Source organism: Sphaeramia orbicularis, chromosome 9 (genome assembly GCF_902148855.1).
Source record: "Sphaeramia orbicularis chromosome 9, fSphaOr1.1, whole genome shotgun sequence".
Taxonomy (NCBI): domain Eukaryota; kingdom Metazoa; phylum Chordata; class Actinopteri; order Kurtiformes; family Apogonidae; genus Sphaeramia; species Sphaeramia orbicularis.
In genome coordinates this window covers 2,339,709-2,367,686 of record NC_043965.1, presented here as the reverse complement: position 1 = coordinate 2,367,686, position 27,978 = coordinate 2,339,709, and the positions used below count along the sequence as shown (strand labels likewise).

Sequence of the window (27,978 nt, the reverse complement as noted above, 5' to 3'; positions counted from 1 at the left end):
TTGTTGTCTTTCACCTGAACCTGAACTGATCCAAACTGGACTGGACTGATGCTGGAGGGTCTGCAGTCTGTTCCTTCCAGGTTCACATCAGATTTGTTGTTTTTTAACCTTATATCAGCTGCTGTTTCATATTTCGGGTCAGTGTGCTCCTTCCATATGTCCGTGTGAAACTTGCGTGGATTTAAAGTTCCGCATTGAACGACGTCTTTCGTTCCTTTTTCTTTTTCTCATCATACTGTGCCGTTTCAGTACAGCTGTGTACCGAACCGAACAGGTGTGTACTGAAACGGTTCGGTTCGGTACGTGTACCGTTACAGGCCTAATAGATTATATTCACTCCTCATGTGTAAATCTAACACCAGAAGCCTCAGTGTTCATTTATGGTCACAGGAGTTCGGTGTTACTCCTGTTTATTCCACCAGACTGGATGGAAATGCATGGTTTTGTTTGGTTTTTGGCTCTATTTTTAAAATTTCATTATTGTTATTCTTTTGTTTTGTGCTTTTTAGCGATGTCCTAGTGACATCACCTGAATTTACTGTGAATTTGCACACGTTGTCTTTATTTCGGATCAGAGTCAACTGGCGAGTTCCGAGGAGAAGCTCAAAGTTCTGCAGTCTGAGGCCCGTCAGCTGAAGTCCACCATCAAGAAGCATGAAAACCTGGTGGAGAAATACCAAAAGAAGGTAAAGTCAGACTGTGAGTGAGGACAAGACACTTCACAGAGCTTTAGAGGAAACGAAAATGAAAAAAAAAACCCAAACTTTTCCAACTAAACTCTTTTAATAGAAGTCATTGTATTCAGTTATTTCATCCTGAGGAGCTGCTAATTAAATGTCTTGGTTAATTATCATAAATAATAAACTTTTTTGTGCAAAACAATGTTACAGGTTCACAGAACACAGTAATATGAATAAAATATGCAATTATGAGTGAAAAACTGACACAGAAGCTCTGTTTTCACAGAACAAATATAACCTGTTGACCCATGGTAATGAGGTTGTTGTCTCAGCGCATTTAAATGAAAAATGTGGAAAAATGCATGAGATGAACAACATGACATTGTGCGCTCCAGAACATTTAATCATCTTTCAGTAGGCTCAACAGTTCTCTGTATGTACTAGCCTGTTAATAATTAGCCTGGATGTTACAATCAGGGGATAATTTCTGTACATGTGTGTAAAAAAAACACTTGTCCTGTGTGAACGTTCTACACAAAACACAGACGTGGAGATTCATCTGTAAATCACAGAGTTCCTCAGGTTGTACTAGTCCTGCATGAATGGAGTGTAGGAAAAAAACTAATAATTTCATATATGACATGTGCCAGGATGAAAAAAAAAAATCCAATCCAATTTTATGTATTATTCTGGAAAAAAATAAACAAATGATTTTTGTGTTTCTGTATCAAAAATCAGCTTTGTTTCCATTACAAACATGGTATTTAAAGGGTTGGAAATATGAGTTATTGAGTACTTGGCATTTCTGTTTATGGCTCAAGTTGATGAACTACAAAAAAAAAGATATAAACAAACTGTATGAAATGTGTATATTTTTTTTTTGTTCTAGATCAAATGTTAAATGTTAAAACATGTCCATGTGCTTTTTTTACTCACTTTGAAAAAGGTGCTAACTTTAGTGGCTGGGTCAGAATTTAAAAAAAATTTCAAAACTTAACAACTTTTAATTTCTGACCTAAAACAAATTGTGAAAAATAATATGACCTTTAATAACATGAAGTGTAAAGTGTGCATAATATGCTCACCTGGAGACTGGAGGGTTAAAACATTTTGTAAGTGTTTTTTTAATATTTCAAGTTCTTATTGGAGTTTTCACTTGGTACACGACAATCATGCAATGTTGCAAAATGTTAACAAACAGGGCTTTTCTACATAAATGAAAAGTATCAAAAATGCTACAAAGCGTGGAAGTTCTTAAACAGAAAAAAATAAACAAATAAAATAAATAAATATTAGAGGGAAGTAGTTAAAGTAGTAAGTGCTTTTAAGTGAGAATGTGGACAGAATAAAAACTAGAGACCCAGTAAAACTGTAATAATGACATGTATCAGTGTAGCTGATGGTTGTCGGACCCTGCCCCCCCCCCCCCCCCCCCCCCCCCCCATGTGCAGGTCCGACAGGCTCGTCTGGAGGCGGAGGAGTTCTGTCTGAAGCTGGAGGAGACGCAGAAGGAGGCGCGGGACCTGAAGGTGAGCCTGGAGCGGGAGAAGGAGCAGCTGAGGAGGGAGCTGCTGGGCCGGATCCGGGAGCTGGAGGCGCTGCCGGACAGACTGAGGAGGAGCGAACAGCAGCTCCGAGACGCCCAGCAGGAGGCGCAAGGGTACGAGAGGAGGAGCCTGGAGAGCAGCTCCGCCCTGTCCGAAGTCAGACACAAGGCAAGAACCAGCACAGCCAGGGAACAGCTGGTTCTACACCAGTCATTTTCTTAGTTTTTTAATCAAATAATGTGAGATTTAATGAACTCTGTCTGCACAAAACCAGTCCTTGACTCTTGAAACTGGAAAGTTGAACACATAAAGACCCAAACATCAACCAGCGATCAAAACCATCTACTGATCTAAACTGTTTAATACCTGTTGATCCACTAATCCGATCAATACATGGAAATAACTGGTGTAAAATACAGTTCTTCATCTTTTCACGGTCATCAGATATGACCCATTTGGACGTTCAGAGCCCCCGTAGTTACCGTGGAAACACCGTCCACATTGATTCACCAGTAAAACCCATGGAGCTGGATAAGTGACAGCGGATGGACACACTGGGTTTATGATCAGTTAACGATATCTGTGCTGAGAAAAGTCACTTTTTCTTCAGTTTGCTCTTTTTTATATATAGTAATCTTTGAATTTACTTAGTTTTCATGTTTTTTCATTAGTTTTCTGTTTTAAATTAAATATAGGAAAATTCATGATTTACACTGAAAAATGCAAAATACAGAGACTGATATGATAATGTCTGGTGATAAATTACTTATGAAAGGTTAAATAGAGGGAAACTAGAACAAAAGTAGCTGTGGGTCTTTATGGGTTAATACTACCAGAAGGATTTCACCACCAGGCCGTTCTTGTTTTCACCACCAGGTGGCGCCATACCAGACCGTGTTTTGGTCCAAATCTTCATCTGAATGAGCCCACTTTATGATCCCACATCCTGAAAGGTTCATGTTTCTTGGTCCTTGATGTCATTACAAAGACTTTGAATGTTTCTGAACTGAAACTCTAACACGTCTGAATCTGTAGGAACCTGCTTTTACTGGTGATTCAACCGTCCACCCTCCACTGATCCACTGTTTATTAGAGACGTTTCTGTGCAGGTGCAACAGTAAGAGCTTCAGCTGGAGAAGTTTCAGCAGAAGAACCTGCTGAGTTAATGTTCTACTTTAACAGTTTTTCTACTTTAAGCTATTTCAACTCCTCATTGAACTTTTATTCTTTCACTTCAGCAGCATTTCAGATTTAAGCCTTTTCAGCTTCACTTGTACTTCAGCAGTGCTTCAGCTGTGTCCCAGCAAAGCTTCAGCTGAGCCTTTTCAGCCGTTTCAGCTCCTCTGTCATCTGGAATTTTTCATTTAAACAATATTTCTGCTTTAAGCTACTTCAGCTTCTCTTTCAACTTTAATTTTTACTTGAACATTTTTTTCTACTTTCTAAGCTATTTCAGCTCTGAACTTTTATTGATTCTGAGCAATATTTGAGTTTTGTTTTTTTTTTTCCACTCTTTTTATTGAGATTAGAACGTTGACAATATAAAAAAAAGTCATATGTAGTATCCAATATATGTGATGTCAGAACAAGAACACTACACCTGCACTCACATGTGCACACACACACATAAAAAAAGGTGGTGGTGGGGGGGGGGGTCCTGCCTACATACTTAATATTAAAGTAATCTATAAAGGGCTGCCGAATGGAATAAAATAACTTTACATTGTCTTATAGTGAAAATTTGATTTTCTCCAATTGTAAGTGTTGCATAATGTCTTTCAGCAGAGCCTGATGAGTCAGAGGATTTTTGTTTTTCCAGTTTAACAGAATTAGGCATCGGGCCAGTAGTGTCACAGACTTCAGTATTTGAGTTTTAGGCCTCTTCAGCAGTGGTTCAGCTACGTAAGTAAGGAAGTAGATTTTATTACCTCCACCAAGGAGGTTATGTTTTTGCCAGGGTTTGTTTGTCTGTCTGTTAGTGTGCAACATAACTCAAAAAGTTATGGACAGATTTTGATGAAATTTTCAGGGTTTGTTGGAAATGGGATAAGGAAGAAATGATTAACTTTTGGGGGTGATCGGGGGTGGGGGGGCCCACGGGGGGACCCACTGATCAGCCTTGGTGGAGGTCTGCGCTCTCCGAGTGCTTCTAGTTTGTAGAGCACTTTTCACAGACAGTCATAAAGTGCTTTACAGTGCAAAACACAATTAAAATACAATTCAAAATACAACTAGAAGCACTCGGAGAGCGCAGACCTCCGCCAAGGCTGATCAGTGGGCCCCCCCCGTGGGCCCCCCCACCCCCGATCACCACCAAAATTTAATCATTTCTTCCTTATCCCATTTCCAACAAACCCTGAAAATTTCATCAAAATCTGTCCATAACTTTTTGAGTTATGTTGCACACTAACGGACAGACAAACAAACAGACAGACAAACAAACCCTGGCAAAAACATAACCTCCTTGGCGGAGGTAACTAAAAGACGATAAATACATGAAGTGCAGTCAGTTTGTGGCAGCCCTGAGTCAGTTAGAAAATAAAACACCTGCTTAAACAAGAGTGTCTTGAGGTGTTTTTGAAAAGTCTCTCCAGAGTCTGTGGACCGTAGGTGCAAAGGGAGGTCATTCCAAAGACCTCGGCTTTAAAAGACCTGTCACCTCTCGATCTAAAACAGGTGTGAAGGTCCATCAGCAGGTCCTGCCCTGAAGACCTCGGTGTGCGAGCTGAGCCGTAGGTCTGGATCAGAGCAGTAACGTATGCTGGGGCCTGGACGTGTAAAGCACGGAAGGTTCACACCAGAATTATAAAAGGAAAACGACAGAGAACAGGGAACCAATGGGCAGATGTAAGAACAGGTGGGATGTGGGCTCTACTGTTGGTGCGGGTCAGAAGCCTCGAAGCAGAGTTCTGGACAAACTGTAGACGAGCCAGCTCCTTCCTGTTTAAAGGTGGGGTACGAGATTTTAGAAAAACAGTTCGAGCAGTTATGTTTGGAAAATACGTAGCTCTGATGAGCAGGTGGTTAGGGAGCTCAGTCTGAGGAGCTCAGAGGACTTAAAGGAGCAGCAGATCTGTTGTACGTATGTTCCAGCAAAGCATCCTTTATCAAGAAGCACACACAGTTACTTTAGAGACTGAAATTCATCTCGTTAATTCTGTTTCAGGTGGAACAGCAAGGCGCTCAGCTGGAGATATTTCAGCAGAAGAACCTGCTGCTGCAGGAGGAGAACAACAGCCTCAACAAGAAAGTTCAGCAGCTGGAAAGGTGACGACAGCAGACACTTCATGAACCCGCCTCTTAATGATGAGCTCACAACACATTTTTTTTTTTTCTGTTTATTTTGTTTTTGCAGGAAGCTGGAGGACGTAAAGGCTGAGAACAAAGACCTGACTCAGGCTCTGACCGTGACTGAAGCCAACAGCTGTAGACTTCAGCAGCAGCTGGAGGAGAAGACCCTGGAATGCAGCGTGGTGTCCAGACAGCTGCAGCAGAGTGTGGACGACGCTAACAGACAGGTGTGAATGAAAGCTACGCATGTACAAAACACAAAGGCCAGTCCTGTGGGTGGAGCCACATACACAGTGAAAGCCCACCTTCTGCACACGCTCACTTCTAAAATACTTAAGCCTTTCATGCATGAATTATGAGTGTTTTTATTCATCCTTTATTATTATTATCATCCTTTATTATTCCTTTATTAGGTGTTAAAAAAAAACAATGCAATTAATTTTTTTATGAACCTATTTTTCATGGCGTTCCATAAATGTCCACTCAGCTGAACACCATGAGTTTAACTTCAGATGCAAAGAAATATGAGTTTATCAAACCAATATCAGAGAAAAATTCTTTGAGGTAAATGTTTTTTTTTTTTTGTGGTCTGTAGTATTTGTACTCAGTAGGTTTTTGTTCTGAATCTGCTTCTTTTTCCTTTGTTTTCCTTTGTGTTCTTTCTGTTCTGGTCTTTTATCAACTCTTACCTCCTTTTACTTTATCTTTTTTTTATTTTTTCTGTCATGTGACTTTTACTGTCTTCATTTTCCTAATGTTTTTTTATCTTTAGTATTTAGTTTTAACCCTTTCATGCATGAAATGTGAGAACCTTAGTCCAGATTTTTTTTTCCTGAGTGTTTTTATTCCTCTTAAAGCAAAACAATAGTTGATTTTTTTTTTTTTTTTTTTTTTTTTTTTTAATGAGCCTATTTTTCATGGAGTTCCATAAATGTCCACTCAGATGGGCACCATGAGTTTATCTTTAGAAGCAAAGAAATATGTATTTAACAAACCAGTATCAGAAAATGATGAAAACTAGGAAATAAAAACGTTTTCAAGGCTGTTAATCTGATGATTAGCAGCATTTGAATTTGACCTTGAAAAATGTGTATGAACCCTGAGTCTAAACCGCATCACCTTTGACCTTTGTCCTGCAGGTGGAGGAGGGCATGCAGAGGGTCCTGGCCAAAGAGAGAACGTCCCAGTCCAAGGCCTTGGACCTGCAGAGTCAGCTGAGCCGAGCCAGAACCGAACTGAGCCAAATGCGACGAAACAAAGACGAGGTTATGATGCCGTAAATCACAAAAAAAAAAAAAAAAAATCCACTAGTTCGTCTGTTAGAACAGCGGAACAGGGACAGTCACCCAATGAGTCAAACCCCAACTCCTCCAGTTTAGATGAAATTTGGTGTATGGATAATTCATGGCCAGAAAGCTGAAATTTAAAGTTGTAGCTTTGTCGAACAGTTTTCGAGATGTGGCGATTTCATTTTTTCACTTTTTGGCAAAAAAGGCCATGTCAGCCGAATTTCAAAGTGCTGTAACTCAGCAACTACTGGTTTGATTTTAAAAAGCTTGTTTTTTCTGTAAAGGGGAGACCATAGGGAATCTAAATCTAGCATTCTTTTGTATATTTGGGTACTTTTGACATGGAGGACCTTTTGATTTATATTTTGACCTTGAAATTGACACTGCAGGACACGCCTGACCTCTTTGATGCCGTTATGAAAAATGTAGCCTTTTGTGTCAACTACAACATATAAAAAAATTAGAGGGGTTTTCTTTTTTATACTTGAGCAAATTTGGATAGAATATAGGCCTACCTTCAGATTCCTAGTAAATTCTTTGTATTGAGAGTGCAGAAGATGTGCATACAGAGCCTACATGTACCTTGTCCAGCTGTGGTAAAGGTAAAATTTGAAATTTTGTCTTTTCGGTCTATTAATTACGTATATGCCAAAGTTCATAAAAATCAGAGGAGGTGAGGTTTAAAAATGTCATTTAACTGGTGATCTGAGGTGGACTGACCCAAAAACTAAACACAAACCTCTGAATTCAACAGTAAATACAGACAGAACAATTCTACTGAAGTCTAGTAATAATTCAGTGATGTTTATGTATTTATTTTATTTTATTTTATTTCATTGAACCTTTATTTTACCAAGTCAGGTCAGTTAAGAACCAGTTCACATTTCCACTGGCCACCAGTCCAAGAGGCAGCAGAACAGGCAGATAAAACAAAAAAACAAAACAAAGAAACGAGTTACAGAAGTCACATAACAAGCCAAAATAGTGCTAAAAGAAAATATTATGCATAGTATTTACAGTGGTATATTTTTAAACAGAGTAGATCTTAACAGTTAGAAGTGCAGGCTTTGGTTCTGAGATGTTGATGACTTCTTGTGTGTGTTTGTGTCACAGATGGAGCGTCGTTTCCAGACTCAGCTGCAAAACCTGAAGGACAGACTGGAGCAGTCGGACTCCACCAACCGCTCTCTGCAGAACTACGTCCACTTTTTGAAAACGTCATACGGAAACGTGTTCGGTGACTCTTTACTCACCAGTTAAAGCTGGTTTAATCTGCATCTGTCCATTCCCAAAGAAAACAACAATGTGACATTTATTTTTTAGTCTTTGTATTCGTCTTTTATATCGTCTGTGAAATGAATTCAAGTCCTTTGTAAATTAAATGTTTTTAGCCTGTTCAAATGTATTTATGTACTTTTTAATAAAGCACCGTCCTGCACAGTTCAGTTTCAGTTTCCTTCATCTGACTTTTAACTAATTGTGATTTAATAAACACAAACACTCACTAAAAACCTGTGCATGAATTAGAAATAATCATACCATAAATTTTTAACTCCACCTTTATCTGGTTCAGTTTGTTTAAGCAGCTGAATAAAGTCTTCAAAGATATAATTTAAACATTTATTTCTAACTAGATGACAATCAGACGTCTTTATCATTTTATTTGGTGAACTAACGAAATGTTCATTTAATTTCTGTTTATATATGAAAACCATGAAGTTAAGTCTAAATGTGTGAGTGAAAACAATGAATACTAAATAAAAAGCTGCAGAATGAATAAACTGGCAGCTCTTTTGGTTTTTGATGGTTTGAACAGTGGAATAATCTTGGTCTTTTATTTAACCTTTGAAGATCTACACAGCTGCTGGTGACCAAAGCAGATGCTGATCTTATATATTGATCCATTAATCCATAAATAATTCAGGTAAAATGCAGTTTGTCATCTTGTTGTGATCATCAGAAATGACTCGGTGAATGTGGAAACATCCTCTGCAACATTGATTGACCAGTAAAACCTGTGTAGTTTGATAAATGGTTTATTTTCATGTTCAGTTTATGATATATTTTAGTGAAAAAGTAATTTTTTCGTCACTTTTCTCTGCTTTGATGTAGTAACCTTGGAATTTACTCTAAAATTTAACGAACAGCTACACGATCAGACAATGAAATATGTGAAAATACGAGGTTTTGACTAAAAAATGCAAAATTCAGTGGATAATATATAATACTGTACTGAAAAATGTATTTGGAGGACGCAGCAAAAATAGTTTTAGACACTTGTGACTTGATAAATGACTGTTAGCACATTTGTAAATTATTTAATTAACTTCCTTTATAATTGTGTTTTAATTTTTTTTTTCTCTCCTTTTTTTAATGTATTGTGCTTCATTTTGGGTTTTTATTCTTGTACTAAAATGCCGGTTGTTACAGCGGAACCTTAGATCGTCTACACCGTTTCTCGTCGGATTGTAATCAATGTAACCACATGTGGCGGTTCAAAACTTAGCACCGGCTCCTGTTATTTTTTTTAGATTTTGGTTGTGTTTATGTTTCTGTCGACATGCACGCCGAAAACCTACGATGGGAAACACTAGAGGCCTTAAAAAACTCACCGAAGGGAAAACTCTCGTTCGACCCGTATTGGTCTGAAAGAGGCGAGGTGAGTTTATGCTAAATTAGCTTAGCCTTTAGCTCACCCGGTAGGCTAATCTAATACCGAGAATACGGACTAATAACACGAATATTTAACTACGTATTGATTTTAAACACACTGTAGATATACAACAAAACCAGCATAAATTACTAAATCACCAATGCAGAACAAATAAGGGAAAAATCCTTGTTTTAATGTGTAAGTTGTTGAAATAATGCTAACTCGTCACACCTTAAGTATTTATTTTGAAATATGAAATATATATGGAAACATAACTTATTAAAGATGTCTAAAATGATTAATATATCAACAATTTTCTAATGTGGTCCGAAGTGCTGTTAGCAGTTTTGACTGGTAAAAGTATTAGTTAATTTCACAAGTGAACTTTAGTATACTGTATTTCTATTGCACTTTTCACATTTAAATTAACAAAATGCTTTAAATTAATTCACAGAGTGGCATGAAACATGAATGAGACAGTTAAAATAATACAACACTAATACACATCATATTAAAATATTATGAAAATGTACCATTAATGTAACAAAACCAAGTCAACTAACTTTGGTCCTTTTTTAACAGTTTATGAAAGTCTACAAACAGATAACAATAATAATAATAATAATAATGATAATTTAATGAAAAGTATTGACCCAAAAGGTGTAGGCTCAAGTTTTAGTATATTGTACCTACTGTTTGTACATAATATTTTGTGACAGATGAAAATGAGATTTGATGTTTCATACATGGGACATCTTTTGTTTTTACCACGTTTATATTTTAACTCTAATGACACAGAACATACTTAAGTAATTATCAGAGTTATTATAAGTTCAGTTATTTGACAGATACAGACACATTTATATTTAATTTAACATACATTTCACTGAGTTTCTCTAATGTCAAATAAGTATGTCTGAATACAGGTAGACGGTAACTGTTCAGTGTGTCAACCTGCACTTTTTATGCAGTTTTAAAACAAACTATCACACAATGTAAAATAACATGTATATTAATGAATAGTGCAGCAGGGCTTCAACTAATGATCACATTCTTCATGTCACATGTGACAGTTATTTGGTGGATGAATGTTTTTCTGTACAATATAAAAGGTAAAATGGTGAAAAAGCCCAAAATTATGTTTTTGGGAGATTTATTTCAGTCAGTTTTTTTCTGTGTATGTAATTGTGGTTTTATTCTTGTCTAAAAGTTCGGATATTTAGCTCCGGTGGGTCATGATTAAACAATGATTGGTTTTTTTAAATATATATATATGTGTGTGTCTTTGAGTGTGTTTTTATTGCCACACATTACTAAGTAGTTGGCGTTTGCATTGACTTGAATGCATTGATTAGACTTTAAGTAAACAGTTTTTTTCAATAACGTATAACGTTTTCTATAACACTCCAGTCAACTCTCGGCATGCATGACGTAGCCCGTGTCGCAAAAATTTAAACAGGAATGATTGGTCTTACAGATTGGTAGCTTTTACTAATCCAGCTAAATATTAATATTAAGGCCGATATCCAATCCTAATATCAGATCGGTGCAGTATTCATATTATGTGTGTTTATGTGTGTTTATTTAACAGTCTAACTGCATTTGGGTAAAAACATAGTTGTGGTGTGTGTTTTCATCCTGGAGTCTTTCATAGTCCTGTAAATGTTTTTATCAGACAGTCATAATAGTGTGTTGTTTTTTTTCTTACAGGATATTCTGGCCGGTTATAATGAAGCCCCCAGTCTGTCCCCGTACTCCGGCGTCGTTCTGGAGCGTCTGGGATCCTTGTCTCTGCAGAAGTCCTGCTTCGCAGCCTCCAGCTCCGGGGACTCCAGCCCAGGACTCTCTGATGAGATCCCAGCCTCGATTTCCTCCACAGGATCCGTTCCAAGTATCACAGGCATCGGCTGCGTGAACGGCGTCCAATCAGCAGCTGAGCCTGAGCAGGTACGGCTTCATCCATTCACTCTCCTCTTTCAAAAACCTTATTCCACTATCACTATAAAACCATTACACCTGCCTTTAGTTGTTCTGTTTTTAATACATGTAACCATATATACTGCAGCTATTAATTCCTTTTACAGGGTTTCCGCAGGGTCTTAAAAAGTCATAAAAGTCTTGAATTTACAAATCTGCATTTAATACCTTTAAAAAGTCTTTAAAAGATATTAAATTTGATATGGTAGGTCTTAAGTTATGTTGCCATAAAGTTGTTGGCTGTGTTGTGTTTAAATGTGTCTGTTAAATGTCCAAACTGGAAAGAAAATACTGTTGGTCGACTCACTTCCAACCTGACAATTTACATTGAAATTAGGAACCAGTTTTTGCTAAGCCCTTGGTGAGAAATGACTCAAATGGTGGGAATCAAGGTGTTGGACTAAATAAATGCATTTTCCTAAATTCTAGGAGTCACAAATGTTTGCCAGTATGACTATGAAATGGGCATTACATTCTGTTCTAAACAGTCTTAAAAATTTGTCAAATTTAACTTGTAGGAATCCTGTTTGAGCAGGGGTGCATGTGGTAAAACTGTTTTATCTGTTTTTATTAAAAATAAAAAGAAACATAACTTTAGAGGTTTATAGCATAATACAATATATGTTGTGATTAAAGGAAGAAAAAAAATAATCATGAGTATATGTAGTCCTGTAGATATGGATTTTACCCCAGTGATAAGGTGATGTGCTGGAAAATTTGAAAGTTATCCTTAAAAGTGCTTGAATTTGACCTTGAAAAATGTGTGTGAACCCTGGTTTTCCTCTCTCCACCTGTGCTGTAGGTCGTCAGTAATGAAGCGAACCACACAGATCCAGAAGCTGATGTGAGCGACATGTCAGGTCTTCCGTCTCCACCCGCCATCTCCCTGCTGTCGCCCAAAGCCATGGAGATGGCTGGACGCATCATCAGGTTTGAGGAGGAGAAACGAGAGCAGGCCAAGGTCGGTCGGACACCTGTCACTGACGACACCAACAGACTTCACCTGGATTTATGTCATCTGTTGTTAAACCTGAATGTGTGTGTGTGTGTGTGTGTGTGTGCGTGCGTGCGTGCGTGCGTGTGTGCGTGCGTGTGTGTGTGTAGATGGCGTTCAGGCTGCGGCAGGAGCAGCAGGAGAAGCTGGTGGCATCGGTGGTGACGTCGGAGTCGGAGCAGCTGAAACGCTTCGAGGAGTTCATGGAGCTGAAGCAGAGGCAGGACTTCCAGAGCATGAGAGACATGATGGACAGAGAGTGAGGGACCACTCTGAACTCTGGTTTTATTTCACAAAATCTAACCCAAGATCCACGCTGCTGGATTTTTAACCTTTTTTTTTTTTTTTCAGAACAAAAGAGAGTATCGGGCGTCAGGAGAAGCTGAAAGAGGAACAACGACACAGAATGAAGGTATGAGAGGACGCATTTAAACAGAATAAGACACTGCTGTTATTATCAACAAATCTGATCCATCAAACCTGGAATCCTCCTGCCTTTTCCTCCACACCTTTCCTTTCATACTCGGAGACGCTCTTAAAACATCACTCCTAACACTTTTCTTCTCTTCACCTCCAGTCCAACCTCTCCATTGATTTAAACAGTTGACCCTAAATCAGTGTTTGTCAACCTTGGGGTTAGGACCCCACATGGGGTCGCCTGGAATTCAAATGGGGTCACCTGAAATTTCTAGGAATTGATAAAAATAAAAATACAAATACAAACTTACTAATAAAACATATATGGCGAGTTGACAGACAATCCCAATCCACAAAATGACACAAACGGTGGTTGTGAAACTGCAGCACTGTGGTTCTGTTTATCTGTCAAATGTTCATTGTGGTCAGTTTCAGATGCTGCAGCTCTTTCATAATTCATAGTTTCAGTTCTTGTTTGTTCAGTATTAATTGTCAGCCTGGTAAATCACAGCTGGACTGACTGTACATATCCTGACCAAGGAAAATAAAATTCTCCCTTTGTGCAGTAATCTACACCTGGATTTACTGCCTCTGTCCATAATAAATAAATTTTTATGGCATGTCCTTTGTGGTGGACAGTTTTCTTTTCTTTTTTTTTTTTGTATGAAGTTGTGAAACTCTTGTCCACAGCTGTGGACAGAAAACCTATGGGTTTTCTGTCCTGGGTCTGAGGAGGTTAAGTTCCATGAAAAGCGCGATACAAATAAAATTTATTATTATTATTATTATTATTATTACCTCCGCCAAGGAGGTTATGTTTTTGCCAGCGTTGGTTTGTCTTTCTGTCTGTCTGTCCATCCATGTGCAAGATAACTCTAAAAGTTATGGATGGATTTGGATGAAAATTTCAGGAAATGTTGATACCGGCACAAGGAACAAATGATACATTTTGGTGGTGATGGGGGGGGGGGGGGGGCTGATCTGCCTTGGTGGAGATCAGTGCTCTGAGTGCTTCTAGTTATTATTATTATTATTATTATTATTATTATTATTATTATTATAGTATAGCAAACTATTACATGATCAAAAACAAATTAATTTTCGCAACAACAAAAAATGTCTCCGTTTTGAATGTCTGGGGTCGCCAGAAATTTGTGATGTTAAAATGGGGTCACGAGTCAAAAAAGGTTGGAAACCACTACTTTAAATACATCAAATCCTGTTTCATCTCGATTCCTTGAACCTCACTGACCCCCCCCCCCCAGTCCCCTTGTTACCGCATCCATCGGCCTTTAATCACAGCCGTTTGATCAGTGTAACTCATGTCCTCACTGTTTTCTAGATCCTGAACCTGCGGCTGAGGGAGGCGGAGCAGCAGCGTCTCCGGGAGGCGGAGCTTGAGCGGCAGCGACAGGCGGAGGGCAGGGATCGACGCCGAAACCTCAACACCATCCAGGAGGAGATCCTGCAGCTCAACCAGCTCCTGGAACCGTCCACCCAGACCAGGACAGACCTGCCCCCGTCCAGCCTCAGCTCCTACAGCACCAGAGGGAACCAGCTGTGTTCGCAGGTGTCCGAGGTGGTGAGGAAGACGGCTGAGGTGAGTCTACGCTTCCAGCACCTGAAAAAGGAATATTCATTATGTGGACAAAAGTATGTGGACACGTTGAATTCAGGTGTTTCTTTTCTAACAGGGGTCTGGGATACAAAACAATAATGACTAATGAAATAATATAGTTTTACATTGGGATAAATATCTGTAATTTATTGTATAGAGTTAACTTTTGTATATTTCAGTAGTTCTAGTCATACTGTAGTAGTATATGTGTATATAATATTTTATTCTAGAACTTTTTGCACATGCCTACATTTTTCTTTAGTATTTTGTGTGATAATTTTAAAAAGTCCTTTTTGCTGTGATTTTGCTGCTAAACTGATTTTCATTGTTTCTGTGACAATGACAATAAAGATCTATTCTATTCTATTCTATTCTATTCTATTCTATTCTATTCTATTCTATTCTATTCTATTCTATTCTATTCTAAATATCATTGCATTGGTTAGTTTGGTTTAAATTGTTATCTTTGTTTCCAAAATGCCTCACAGATGGTTTTTACTGAATTTCTCTCAACACTGATATTGTTTTCTTTTGTTTTAATCCATGATTATGATTTTAAATGTTCTACCTGTAAATTCCTAAAATATTTTTCCTGCTCTGACTGTAAATAATAATTTTCTAGCACAACTAACCATCTGCTTTCTTCACATTTTACCGAGGAAGAAAAATCTACCATTAAAATTTAAGGAAATATTGATGTTTTTATGTCAAATCCTCATGAACAGGACATCTTACAGCTGTAGACATGATGTGTCCCAATATTTATGTCCGTATGGTTTATATACATCAGTATTTCCTTAAAGTTTAATGGGAGATTTTTCTTCCTCAGTGAGATGTGATGAAAGCAGATGGTTAGTTGTGCTAGAAAATTACTATTTACAGTTTAAAATCATAATCATGGATACAAAAAAAAAATCATTGTTGAGAGAAATTCAGTAAAAACCATCTCTGAGTCATTTTGGAAGCAAAAACAAATTTTTAAACCAAACTAACCAATGCAATGATATTTATCCCTTAATATAAAACTATATTCTGACATTTGCCGTTATTGTTTTGTATCCCAGACCCTTGTTGGAAAAGAAACACCTGAATTTAACGTGTCCACATAGTTTACGTAGAACCTGAATATTTAGACCACGCCTCCTTTCCAGGGCGAGTTTCCCAGCGTGGACGACATGACAGCAGCAGAACGAGCCCTCCACGAGATGAGGGCGCTGATCCGGCTGAAACAAGAGGAGGTGGCCAAGGCTCAGGAGAAGAAGAAGGAGCAGGAGGAGGAGGAGGAGCGGAGGAAGGAGGCGGAGCTACGGGCGCAGCAGGAGGCGCAGAAGAAGGCGGAGGAGACAGCTAAGGAGAAGGCAAAGAGGAAAGGTAGGAAAGTGGAAAAACCTCCAGATGTGGTGAATGTTGGGGTTTCAGAGTCTCCTTAATTTAAACATTTTTTTCAAGGTTTATTTATTGGATATTTAAGCAAGTTTTAACAACAAACAACATAAAAACAAACTATTCCCCACCCCAGTCCAGCAAAATTTATGCAAAATTAAATACAAGTAAATAAGTAGCACAATGAACAAAAAGAAAAGAGATACAGTTGATTGAAATTGTAGTACGGCAGCATGAGAGACAGAAAAATAGGATACAAGAATAACAAATGGAACTCGAGCAAACACACTGTACATAATAAATTAGAATAAAAACAGAACTGAGTGACGATAAAGCGGTTAAGAGCAACAATAGACTGTAAGGTGCAAAGTAAAATGGAATGTTTCAGTTGGATGAAGGTGCGTAAATAACCTATAAAGTGCATAATCAGGGTTTATGCAGGTCATTAAAAAGCATTAAAAGTCATTAAGGTTCAAGGTTACTTTATTTCTACCCGAGGGTAGATTTGTTTTGCAGACAGTGATTGCTTTTCGCATTACAACAAAACATACGTTGAACCTGTTCGGCAGGTACTTGATCACGCTTACAGACAGGACAAAACGTGCTCAGTGTTCCACCATTCATCAGTATTAGCAGCATGGATAAGGAAAAGAATAAAATAAATAAATAAGATCAAATAAATAAAAACAAGATGCAATAAAACACAATAAAAGCCCCAAGAAGATAAAAACAGTCTCTGGGATAAAACCAGGATAAGAACATAACATTTAAAAATTAGAAGTCACAGTAATACTAAATAGAGCAAAGAAATAGGATAATTAACTAAAATAAGTAAATAAAGTACAATGTCACTATTTCTTATTGAGCTCAGTGACGGCGACAGGAACAAAACTGTTTTTATAAACGCTGTGTCCTGCACCTGGGACTAAAAACCTCCGTCCAGAGGAAAGGAGCTGAAATTCACCCCCTAAAGGATGGGAGTCATTGTTAAGAATTGATGAAGCCATCCTCTGGACCTGTTTAGTGTACAGGGAGGCGGGACAAGACTGGGACTCACCAATCAGGCGACTGGACCATCGGACTATTTGATTCAGTGAGTTTTTCTCTGCAGCTGAGATCTGACCGAACCACACCACCAGGCAAAGAGATAAAACCAACTCAATAAAGGAACGATAAAACAAAGTTTAAAATGGTTCGGTCAAACTAAATAGATTTTGTGAAAATTAAGGCCTTAAATAGCATTAAAAATCATTAAATTTGATGTCCAGAGGCGTTAAAAAAATTAAATACACTTGATGGAAAAAAAGCATTGTTATTCATGATTTATTTTGATTATATAAACATTTGATAATTTTGATCGGAAGTATAGTGTGATGACAGGCCGAACCCTTTAACTGACTGTCGTTTATGACCGATACATGAAGTCACAACACCGGATGTTTGGAATGCATCGTGCTGTTAGCGTGTTCATGCTGTTGTGAAAGAGCGGAGGGAATATTAGCAAATGTGGAAAAAAGGGAAAATGCAAGTTTAGGCAGAAGTTGTTGGAGGAGGAACTATTTAGAACCTGGTTAAAGCCTGTGGACAGTAAACCGACATAAAACTATATATAAAACTGTATCTGCAGATGAATATGGGCATGAAATTTGTTTAAAGTGGCATTAAAAAGAGAATTAAATTAGATTTGCTGATTCATGCAGAAACCCTGGTAATGTACGTGGTTTTATGAGCAGTTTTAAACGTGTCAGGACACGTGTCCTGTATGTGTCTGTGGGACAGGGTCGATGAACACACGTTTTTTATTTTTTTATTAGTTATAGTTAACAAGACATTGTGGACAGAAAAACAATAACAACACATAAACAATGGGAAAGTCAAACAAATAAACAAACCAAAAACAACAACAATGACAGAGTAGTGACAAACAACGACATCATATTACAATGAAAAATATAATAAATGTAAAGAGTGACTAAATAATATAGCTTGATTAGGGATGATGGGGAAAAGGGGAAGAGGGGGGTGTGAATGAAAGTGAGAAAGACAGAAGGGGGGGTGAGGGGGAAGATAATAATTGTTATAATAATACAAAATATACAATAATAATAACACCCGTAGTCTAATTTGCTAGTATTATTGTGCCGGCAGTAGCGGCAGAGGCAGCCAGTAGGGGTGTAAGAAAATACTGGTTCTGCAATATATTGCGATATTTCATTTCACAATACTGTATCGATATCCCTAAGTACTGTATCGATATTTTAGGTGTTTATTCAGATACAGATTTTGTGAAGGTTCATTTTTGTTTTTTTGTGTTTCTTTTTTCTTTATATTTTCTTTATTATTATTTATTTAACAGTCTTTTATAAATAGTGTTAGTTCCTTTGTTGGGATTGCACAAAAATACTGTTCTGATGTTAGTTCTGAACTAATAGAATATGAACATTTGAACAGGATCTTAAACTGTAATGTCTGTAAAACAGAATTTAAGTTTTAACACAAGAAAATTTTGTGATATAACATTAGATCCTGTTCTGATCAAATAAAATGTGTTTAGTATTTGTGCAGATTTCTGGTGTAATTACATTTTTCAAGGAAATAATCATTTTTAAAAAGAAACAAACAAAAAACTGCCTTTTTAACAGTATCATGATATATCGTGATATATTGTATTGTGATCCTAGTATTGTGATTGGTATCGTATTGCCAGATTCTTGCCGATACACAGCCCTAGCAACCACAATACAACCTGAGTTAAATAATTTAATGTTTGTAATAATGTATTTGTATCAGTTATTATCCGTTTAAGTTTATATGAATTAATTTAAATGAATATGGCTATGGGGGGGTGGGTGGAGCCAAGCACACAGAGCACATGTGTGTTGTGGTGGATGTGCAGGCCTTTACCGTCCTCTGTTTGTGTGTTCAGGGCTGCAGACCAGTGCAGAGGACAGCACTCTGAAATGGTACAAAGAGCTGCAGGAGGCGTCTGCTCAGTGCGCTCAGGCCTTCGAACAGCTCAACTCCTCCAAAGACATGCAGGTGGGCTCACCAGTCTGGACATGAGGGGGGGCACCCAGACCTGGTGTCCAGTCTGCAGGGGACCATAGTGGGACCATGACTCTTACTGTAGCTTTAAAGGGCTCATATTTGTCTAAACCCACTTTTCTTAGTCTGTGGTTCATTTCTTTGTGTATTTGGACCCTAATAGTTCAGACAGTTTGAATTTGAACCCTCCAGCTGCTGCAAAACTATCTTTAGATTCATTTGGACAAAAATCCAGTGGATTTCTACAACCTGTTTGAATTCCTGCTTAATTTGTTACATCTATAACTAGTTACATCATGACATTTGCACATATATATGCAATTTGCAAAACTCACTTCAGCTTCAGCATTTCATTACCTTGAGTGAATTCAAATCTCTTCTATCAAACTGTTTAACAGAAGTGTGGAACTGCTATTCTTAAACTGGTTTTTAGCTTTTATGTTTCCAGTCATTTTATATTGTCTTAATTGTATGTAGTTTTATATTCTGTTACTTCATTTGTATTGTACTGATGTGCCTCTTGGTCAGGTCTCCCTCGAAAAAGAGATTTCATCTCAAGGGACTTCCTGGTTAAATAAAGGTTAAATAAATATAAGGTCCAGACTTCACGCGAACAATTCTCCGAGTTCGACATAATTGTTTGTCAGCAGCAGCGGTTGTAGTAAAAACTGAAAATCTGTCCAAACTTGGAGCCCATTACCTAAAATGTTCAGTTGTTGGTTGAACGGGACAGAGCAGCACAGCCAATAACCTGGAGGGGGCGGGGCCTGAGGTGGCTCATGTGCATTTAAAGGGCCAGCGCTCCAAACCACCTTTCTGGTGTCATCACTCAGAAATAGGGTTGAAGATGGACCTGTGGAGTTGAATGAATGAAGAATTCAGAGCCAAGCAGAGCATTTACAGTTTATGGAGACCACAGGGAAATGATGGAAAATGAAGAATTCCATTAAAAAAAAAAAAAAACAAAACAGCAAAATATCACTCCTTTAACAGTGACTTATCCTAACTATAATTAAGGTGTTTTTTATGGGGTAAGGTTGGTGTCAAAATACTCCTGTGCTTAAGATAGAAATATGTGCATATTAGTCTATAGTTGTGTAAAAAATTAATATTAGTTAACTCTTGAATGAGTTCAGTCGTACATTAAATGTATTGTGTGTATTTTATTGGTCAGAATATGAATGAATAAGTTTTTACAACTTTATAATTGCTTTTTCTCCATTGCGAATGATGTGTTTTTAATGACGGAGTCAAGTGGACATCAGAAATGGAGATTAAATATAATGTATCAGGGAAGAAAAGACAGCTTTGAATGTAATAACTGAGTGGAATCAGAAACATGGGTAAATAAAAGTGTTCTGAATGTGCTTCTTGATCTCAGTGTGTATTTCTTTTCTGTGCTTTCAGACAAAGAAGCTGAAGTTGGAGCTTCAGAAAGCCGCCACCATCCCCGTCAGCCAGATCTCCAGTAACTCTGGGTCGCAGCTCCGTGAAATCTTCGACAAGGTGGACAAGCTGCTGTCGGGGCGGGCGGTGGTGTCCGGGGGCAGGTCCGTCTCCACCTCCCAGCATCCGCAGGCCCTGGAGTTCGTCAGCTACAAACTGGCCGAGAAGTTTGTGGTAAGTGTTTCTGAAGCATCAAGAATGTTCTGGAAATAAGAGGCACCTGCAGGAGTTTGAACAACATACCATACCATACCAACTTTATTTATAGTGCACTTTAAGAACTTTACAGCTGGCCAAAGTGCCGTACACCAAACATAAAACAAGGGATTAAATAAGTAAATAAAACTCGTGATAACACAGGGTGTAAAGCGGGCTAAGAACAACAAAATACAACCATCATAAAAACAAAGACAAATTACAATCTGATAAAAACAGCATAAAAAAAAACCCCAACAAAAAACAGACATGTCACTCATTGATTAAAAGCCAATGAGAAAATGTGCGTTTTTAGACGTGATTTAAAGACAGGTACAGACTGAGCCTGTCTAACAACTGAGGGCAACTGGTTCCACAACTTTGGGGCGACAACAGAAAAGGCACGATCCCCATGAAGCTTCTTTTTAGTTTTTGGAACCACAAGCTGCAGCTGATCTGACCTGAGAGCGGGGGGCGTAGGGGTGGGTCAGGTCAGACAGGTAGGAGGGGGCAAGGCCATTCAAACATTTAAAAACAAATAGAAGAATTTTAAAATCAACTCTAAAACACACTGGTAACCAATGGACTGAAGCTAAAACTGGTGAAATATGTCGATGTTTCCGTGTCCCTGTTAAAAGCCGAGCTGCAGCATTTTGGACCAGCTGCAGTCGGGAAAGTGCATTTTCACTGAACCCGGCATAAAGTGCATTACAATAGTCAAGTCTAGTAGTTACAAAAGCATGGATCATAGTTTCAAACAGATCCCTGGGCAGAACTGATTTAACTTTTGCAAGCTGTCTTAAGTGAAAGAAACTGGACTGGACCACACCATTAATTTGTCGGTCAAGTTTAAGATTGGGGTCCATTTTAACACCCAAGTTTGACATGACCAGTTTGACCAAATGTGATAAGGAACCCAGGTCAACAAGAGCTGTGTGATTTGAAACACTGGGGACAAAAACCATCACTTCTGAGTTGTCCTGGTTTAGATTCAGAAAATTCAATGACGTCCAAGATTTAATGTCATCAATACGGTCCAAGAGGGGTTTTATAGCTTGCAGGTCATCCTTCTTAAAAGGTAAATAGATTTGACTGTCATCTGTATAAAAATGGAACACAGTGCCATGTTTCCTCAGGATGGACCCTAAAGGGAGCATACAGAGAGAAAATAGCAAAGGTCCAAGGATCTAAAATAAAAACAGGTTAAACCTGGTCCACTGTCACAGACGTCACATGGTTAAACCTGGTCCACGGTCACAGACGTCACATGGTTAAACCTGGTCCACGGTCACAGACGTCACATGGTTAAACCTGGTCCACTGTCACAGACGTCACATGGTTAAACCTGGTCCACGGTCACAGACGTCACATGGTTAAACCTGGTCCACTGTCACAGACGTCACATGGTTAAACCTGGTCCACTGTCACAGACGTCACATGGTTAAACCTGGTCCACTGTCACAGACGTCACATGGTTAAACCTGGTCCACGGTCACAGACGTCACATGGTTAAACCTGGTCCACGGTCACAGACGTCACATGGTTAAACCTGGTCCACGGTCACAGACGTCACATGGTTAAACCTGGTCCACGGTCACAGACGTCACATGGTTAAACCTGGTCCACTGTCACAGACGTCACATGGTTAAACCTGGTCCACGGTCACAGACGTCACATGGTTAAACCTGGTCCACGGTCACAGACGTCACATGGTTAAACCTGGTCCACTGTCACAGACGTCACATGGTTAAACCTGGTCCACGGTCACAGACGTCACATGGTTAAACCTGGTCCACGGTCACAGACGTTACATGGTTAAACCTGGTCCACTGTCACAGACGTCACATGGTTAAACCTGGTCCACGGTCACAGACGTCACATGGTTAAACCTGGTCCACGGTCACAGACGTCACATGGTTAAACCTGGTCCACGGTCACAGACGTCACATGGTTAAACCTGGTCCACGGTCACAGACGTTACATGGTTAAACCTGGTCCACTGTCACAGACGTCACATGGTTAAACCTGGTCCACGGTCACAGACGTCACATGGTTAAACCTGGTCCACGGTCACAGACGTCACATGGTTAAACCTGGTCCACGGTCACAGACGTCACATGGTTAAACCTGGTCCACGGTCACAGACGTCACATGGTTAAACCTGGTCCACTGTCACAGACGTCACATGGTTAAACCTGGTCCACGGTCACAGACGTTACATGGTTAAACCTGGTCCACGGTCACAGACGTTACATGGTTAAACCTGGTCCACGGTCACAGACGTCACATGGTTAAACCTGGTCCACGGTCACAGACGTCACATGGTTAAACCTGGTCCACGGTCACAGACGTCACATGGTTAAACCTGGTCCACTGTCACAGACGTCACATGGTTAAACCTGGTCCACGGTCACAGACGTCACATGGTCTTCTCGCCATGAAATCCAAAACACTTGTGAAGTTTCTAATTGGAGGTTTTCGTTTGCGTAGAAACAAGGGGAGGAGGAGGTGGCGTCTCACCATGAGGCCGCCTTCCCCATCGCCGTGGTGGCGTCTGGAATCTGGGAGCTGCACCCTCGGGTGGGGGAGCTGGTCCTCGCCCACCTGCACAAGAAATGCCCCTACGCCGTCCCACATTACCCCCCCATGAAGGACGGAACCGCCGTGGACGACTACCAGAGGTCAGGACCAACAGCTGACACCAGGAGGAGGAGGAGGAGAAAAAAAAGAACATCCTCCTTCTTCTTCCTCTTCTCCTCCTCCTCCTTTTTGTCCTCCTTCTCCTTCTTCTTCTCCTCTTTCTTCTCCTTTTTGTCCTCCTTCTTCTCCTCCTCCTTTTTCTCCTCCTCCGTCTTCTTCTCCCCTTTGTTCTTTTTCTTCTCCTTTTTCTCCTCCTCCTTCCTCTCTTCCTCCTTCTACTCCTCCTCCTTTTTCTCCCTCCTGTCCTCCTCCTCCGTCTTCTTCTCCTTCTTGTTTTTTTTCATCGTCTCCTCCCTTTTTTCTCCTTTTTCTCCACCTCCTCATTCTTCTTCTTCTCCTTCTCCGTCGTCTTCTCCCTCTTGTTTTTCTTCTCCTTTTTCTCCTCCTCCTTCCTTCTCCTTTCTCCTCCGTCTTCTTCTCCTTTTTTTTCTTCTTTTTCTCCTCCTCCTCCATCTTCTTCTTCTCCTTGTTCTTTTTCATTCTCCTCCTTTTTCTTCTCCTTTTTCTCCCCCTCTTCATTCTTTTTCTCCTTCTCCTCCTCCTGTGTTCTTCTTCTCTTTCTTCTCTTCCTCCTTGTTTTTCTTCTTCTCCTCCTCCTTTTATTATTATTATTATTACTCCTGTCTGATCAGTGGTCAAACCTGTTCTGTCTCCACAGGATTCTTGGTTACCGTGTAGACGACTCTGGGGTCGAAGGTCAGGACAGTTTCCTGAAGAGGATGTCTGGGATGATCCGCCTTTACGCCGCCATCATCCAGCTACGGTGGCCCTACGGCTCCAAACAGGGGGTAAGACCCGCCTCAGGTTTCGACAATCCGTCATAAAATTCCAAATGTCTGACATGTCTCCCTGTGTGGTCTCGTCGTCCTTCAGCCCCTCCCTCACGGTCTGAGTCACGGCTGGCGCTGGTTGGCTCAGATGCTCAACATGGAGCCTTTGGCCGACATCACGGCGACGCTGCTGTTCGATTTCCTGGAGGTGAGGATGTGTTTCTGAACCCAAACCAGACGGCGCTGACGCTGCCTAAGTCACAGTGTTGGAACTTCAGTTTAAAAGTGTCACTGTTGTGTTTGTCAGGTCTGTGGGAACGCTTTAATGAAACAGTATCAGGGCCAGTTCTGGAAACTCATCCTGCTGCTTAAAGACGAGTATTTCCCCAGGTACTCACTCACCTGTCCTGTTCAAGCTCCAATCAGAACGCTAGTATTTACTGTGACCTTATTTATTTATTTATTTGTTTGTTTGTTTGTGCAGGATTGAAGCGGTGACCAGCAGTGGACAGATGGGCTCCGTCATCAGACTCAAACAGTTTCTGGAGGTGAGGAACAAGGTTCTAATAGATGTGGATTTTTCATTATAGTTTAGTTTTATTCAGTTTTGACTTCTTTTTCTCTAATTCAGTTCGTTTTATTAGTTTTTACAGCAGGTTTGCTAGTTTTTATTAGTTTTTGTTTTTTTCTAAATGCTTCAGTTTTAGTTTTCAGTTTTAGTTTTTTCATTACTTTTATCTTTCTCACCGTCATATTCAAATAAATCCCGGAGTAGACTTTCTCCCAACTTTAGTTTCCATGTTTCCAGTTAGAGTTAGGACAAGAAGACGACTATAAACCACAAGTGATGAGAAGTTTCGGACTGTGAAGTGCCACCAGCTAAAATTGCTCGAGTGAAACAAATCGATTTCGTATCAATCCGACATTGACAAAGATGAAAACAAGGGGAATTTTATCCATAGTTTTTATACGTTTTAGTTTTGTAAACACACAATACAGTTTCAGTTAGTTAGCGTTTTTTCTTTTAATTACAGTATTTATTTATTTTAGCTAACGGAAATGTTTTTTTCAATTCTAGTTTTCATCATTTCGTTAGTTTTCGTTAACGATAATAACCTTGGTGAGGAAACCCCCCCCCCCCCCACGTCTACATGCGTCACACATTTGAACCAAACCTTCAAGAAAATAAACAAGAAAAAAATACAGGTTTATGTTCATTTCCATCCATTGTCTTTATGTGAATGTTAAGAACCAAGGGATATATTAGTGATGTCCCAATCTGGATTTTTTTTTTTTTTGCTTCCGATCCGATTTTTTTTTTTTAGGAGTAGTTTGGCCGATACTGACTTTTTACAATGAAATTTTGATTTAATTTTGGAGTCATTTAAATTAATTAAAATGATTTTGACACCAGTGATTGTTACTATCTTCAGTGTAATTTTTGCCTTTTACAAATTCATCCCTGGGGCCGGACTGGAGCCTTATGATGGCCGTATGTTTGACACCTGTGCCTTAAAGGGTTCCAGACTAAATGTGTTGTGTTTATGTGCAGACGTCGCTGCAGAACCGGCAGATCAGTCCACCTAAAGGCCAGCTGACCTCAGTCTTCTGGAGGTCCTGATGGAACCTGAACCTGGTGTTTTGGACCAAAGCCAGCAGATGTTCCAGCTCTGAAGGACACGTCTGGACGGACATGTGAGTGTGTTTTAAACCGTCTGCGCAGGAGGCGCGTGACGGACACACGTTTCAGTGAGAAGCTTCATCAGAGGCTTCGAGGAACGCATGGATCCGGTCTAGAATAACTCCTGTGGGGGTCGTCATTGGGACTGCGTTTGCTTTCCTGCGCCAATCATGCTCTGCACTGAGACACAAACGTCTTTTTTTAAAGTGCCTGGACGCTGTTCATGTCATGAGTTTCAGTGTGGTTTTTTTTTTTTGATGAGACACGGTGTGTTTTCCTCCAGATGACGTTAAATTCCTCACCGGATCGCTGCTGTATTGTTTTTATTCATTCGCCGTTCGAATGCAAACCACACAGACGCTGAACCTGTTGGATATTTATTTTTTTTAATGAATTCTCCACGTGAAAACAGGATTAATCCACGTAAATGAACTTACCTCGGACTCAAAAATAAAAGGTTTGGATTCTGGAAATGACTTAAACGAAACATCAAAAATAAAATCAACCCAGTTGGAAATGGTTCAGGTGTGATGCTTTTTCTTTCAGCAGAAAATCAAAGAATTCAACATTTAATCTCAGGATTTTAACCCTTAAAGACCCAGTAAATACAACCTGTAAAGTGATTTTTTATTTTTTTTAATATGCAGACAGTATTTTCAGTAGTATCTTCAACATTGTCAGTACCGAGGGTGGGACGCAAAAAGGGGGGGGTGTTTTTAAAATCCACATCCTGACCCTGAGGGGCAGCATCCTGATCCCCCAGCACAGATATTTGTGTATTTGTGCATGCTGTACCACATTTGTCCAGCAGTCACCGCCAAAGTGTTCTGGCCATAGCAACATGATTGTAAGGCTACTGTATTCAAAATGACTAATATCTGCCAAAATATTAGTCCTATTAACCTGCTGTTTTCACTGTTCTTTGACCAAAAATACATAAATATGTCAAACTGCAGCAGTCAACTGTGTACGGATTTAGTGTGAATCCCTGAGACACACACACACACACACAGTCCACTTCCCTTTTATCACACTTGGTTACAAAAAATGTTTTTTGCAAGTTGTCTCAGTTTTTTCAGCTGAATTCGGACCATTTTGCACCGCTAAATCCAAAAATGACATCTGTTTTTCTCAATCAGGTCAGGGTTTTTTTTGCTAATTTGATTTGGAAAAATTTGATCTTCTCACAAAATATAATAATTAATACCAAAATCAGATTGGTAAGCACACTTTATGAAACTTGTGACTTGATTCCTGTTAGGTACAATGGTGTATTCACCGCAGATGGAGCAGAATACGACAGGCTTATTTTTGCAAGATCTTCTAGTCGAAGCCATTTCATTCACCTGTAATATTAAAAAAACCATAAATCATAAATTGGCAAAAGCAAAATCTTCAGAACTTGTTTATTGCAAGAAATATGAAAGAATTTTGTATCATATGATGTGAAAATGCCCATAAATGTAAGCGAAAATGTTCAAAAGCCAATATGTAGCAGAGTTCAGAAAGTTGACCTGATTGAGCAAAATGAATGTGATTTTTGGATTCAGCACCAAAATGATCCTAAATCAGCTCAAAAAACTTAATAAATTAGTTGTTGACCAGTGTTATACAGACTGTGTAAAACTCATTTTAGTTCAGGTTCCACTTACAGACCAGTATGATCTCATGTGGATCAGAACCAGTCAAGTCCTATCATAATAACTTAGAAATAATGACAACTACAAATTTGTCTTTGTTTCAGTGTAAAAAAAAAAAATGTTTACATTTACAAACCATTCAAGACGTGTGAATAACCTGAACAAATATGAACTTGAAATGTCTTTAAGTGAAGTAAAGGTAATTGTACCAATATTCTGTCTGTTATGAAAGGTTTTGTGTGTTTGTAGATCCACTGTGATCTGTGCGTTATCATGTACATGTGGAAAGGATAAACTGAGGCAGAATATTGGTAAAATTACACTTATTTTTTTTTAAGAAACTTCAGGTTGTTTATGTTACTCACATTTTTTTAAAGGATAGTTTGTAAATGTCAATATTTTCATGTAATTTTATTCTTAATTTTCACTTTAAAACGTTGAGAAAAGTTTTGATTTATCATTATTTGTAGTTTATTCTGTTATTATTTTACTGAAATGGGTTCAGATTGGGCTGAATGTGGAACTTGAACTAAAATGACTTTGACGTCCCTGCATTAGACTCAAAATAGGCCAAGTTTCACTGCTTTTATCGTGGAGACATTTTATTTTTTCCACCGGTGTTATTCTTTTTTTTTTTTTTTTTCCAAGAAAC

The 27,978-nt window shown here is 39.0% G+C and overlaps 2 protein-coding genes across 3 annotated transcripts in view; both read left to right on the top strand.

Moving 5' to 3' along the window:
- Positions 1-8,252, top strand: part of LOC115425546 (outer dense fiber protein 2-like) — a 31,666-nt gene extending 23,414 nt beyond the window's left edge. The window contains 6 exon segments of the mRNA XM_030143173.1: positions 576-686; positions 2,132-2,395; positions 5,394-5,494; positions 5,583-5,745; positions 6,658-6,783; positions 7,921-8,252. Of these exon segments, the coding sequence (XP_029999033.1) occupies positions 576-686; positions 2,132-2,395; positions 5,394-5,494; positions 5,583-5,745; positions 6,658-6,783; positions 7,921-8,067 (912 nt within the window). The 3' untranslated portion in view covers positions 8,068-8,252.
- A 1,029-nt stretch (positions 8,253-9,281) lies between these two features.
- On the top strand, positions 9,282-26,201 carry gle1 (GLE1 RNA export mediator). 2 transcript variants are annotated; one of them, XM_030144387.1, is made up of 16 exons: positions 9,282-9,466; positions 11,171-11,365; positions 11,396-11,407; positions 12,240-12,398; positions 12,542-12,690; positions 12,783-12,843; positions 14,191-14,448; positions 15,618-15,837; positions 18,776-18,888; positions 20,302-20,514; positions 23,026-23,216; positions 23,894-24,023; positions 24,109-24,213; positions 24,313-24,395; positions 24,490-24,553; positions 25,558-26,201. In XM_030144387.1, the coding sequence occupies exons 1-16, from the start codon at positions 9,368-9,370 to the stop codon at positions 25,624-25,626; spliced, it is 2,121 nt and encodes a 706-aa protein (XP_030000247.1). In that variant the 5' UTR covers positions 9,282-9,367; the 3' UTR covers positions 25,627-26,201. The 2 variants fall into 2 exon arrangements, with proteins under 2 accessions (XP_030000247.1, XP_030000246.1); XM_030144386.1 differs by having other exon boundaries at positions 11,171-11,407; positions 25,558-26,200.
- Positions 26,202-27,978: the final 1,777 nt, after the last annotated feature.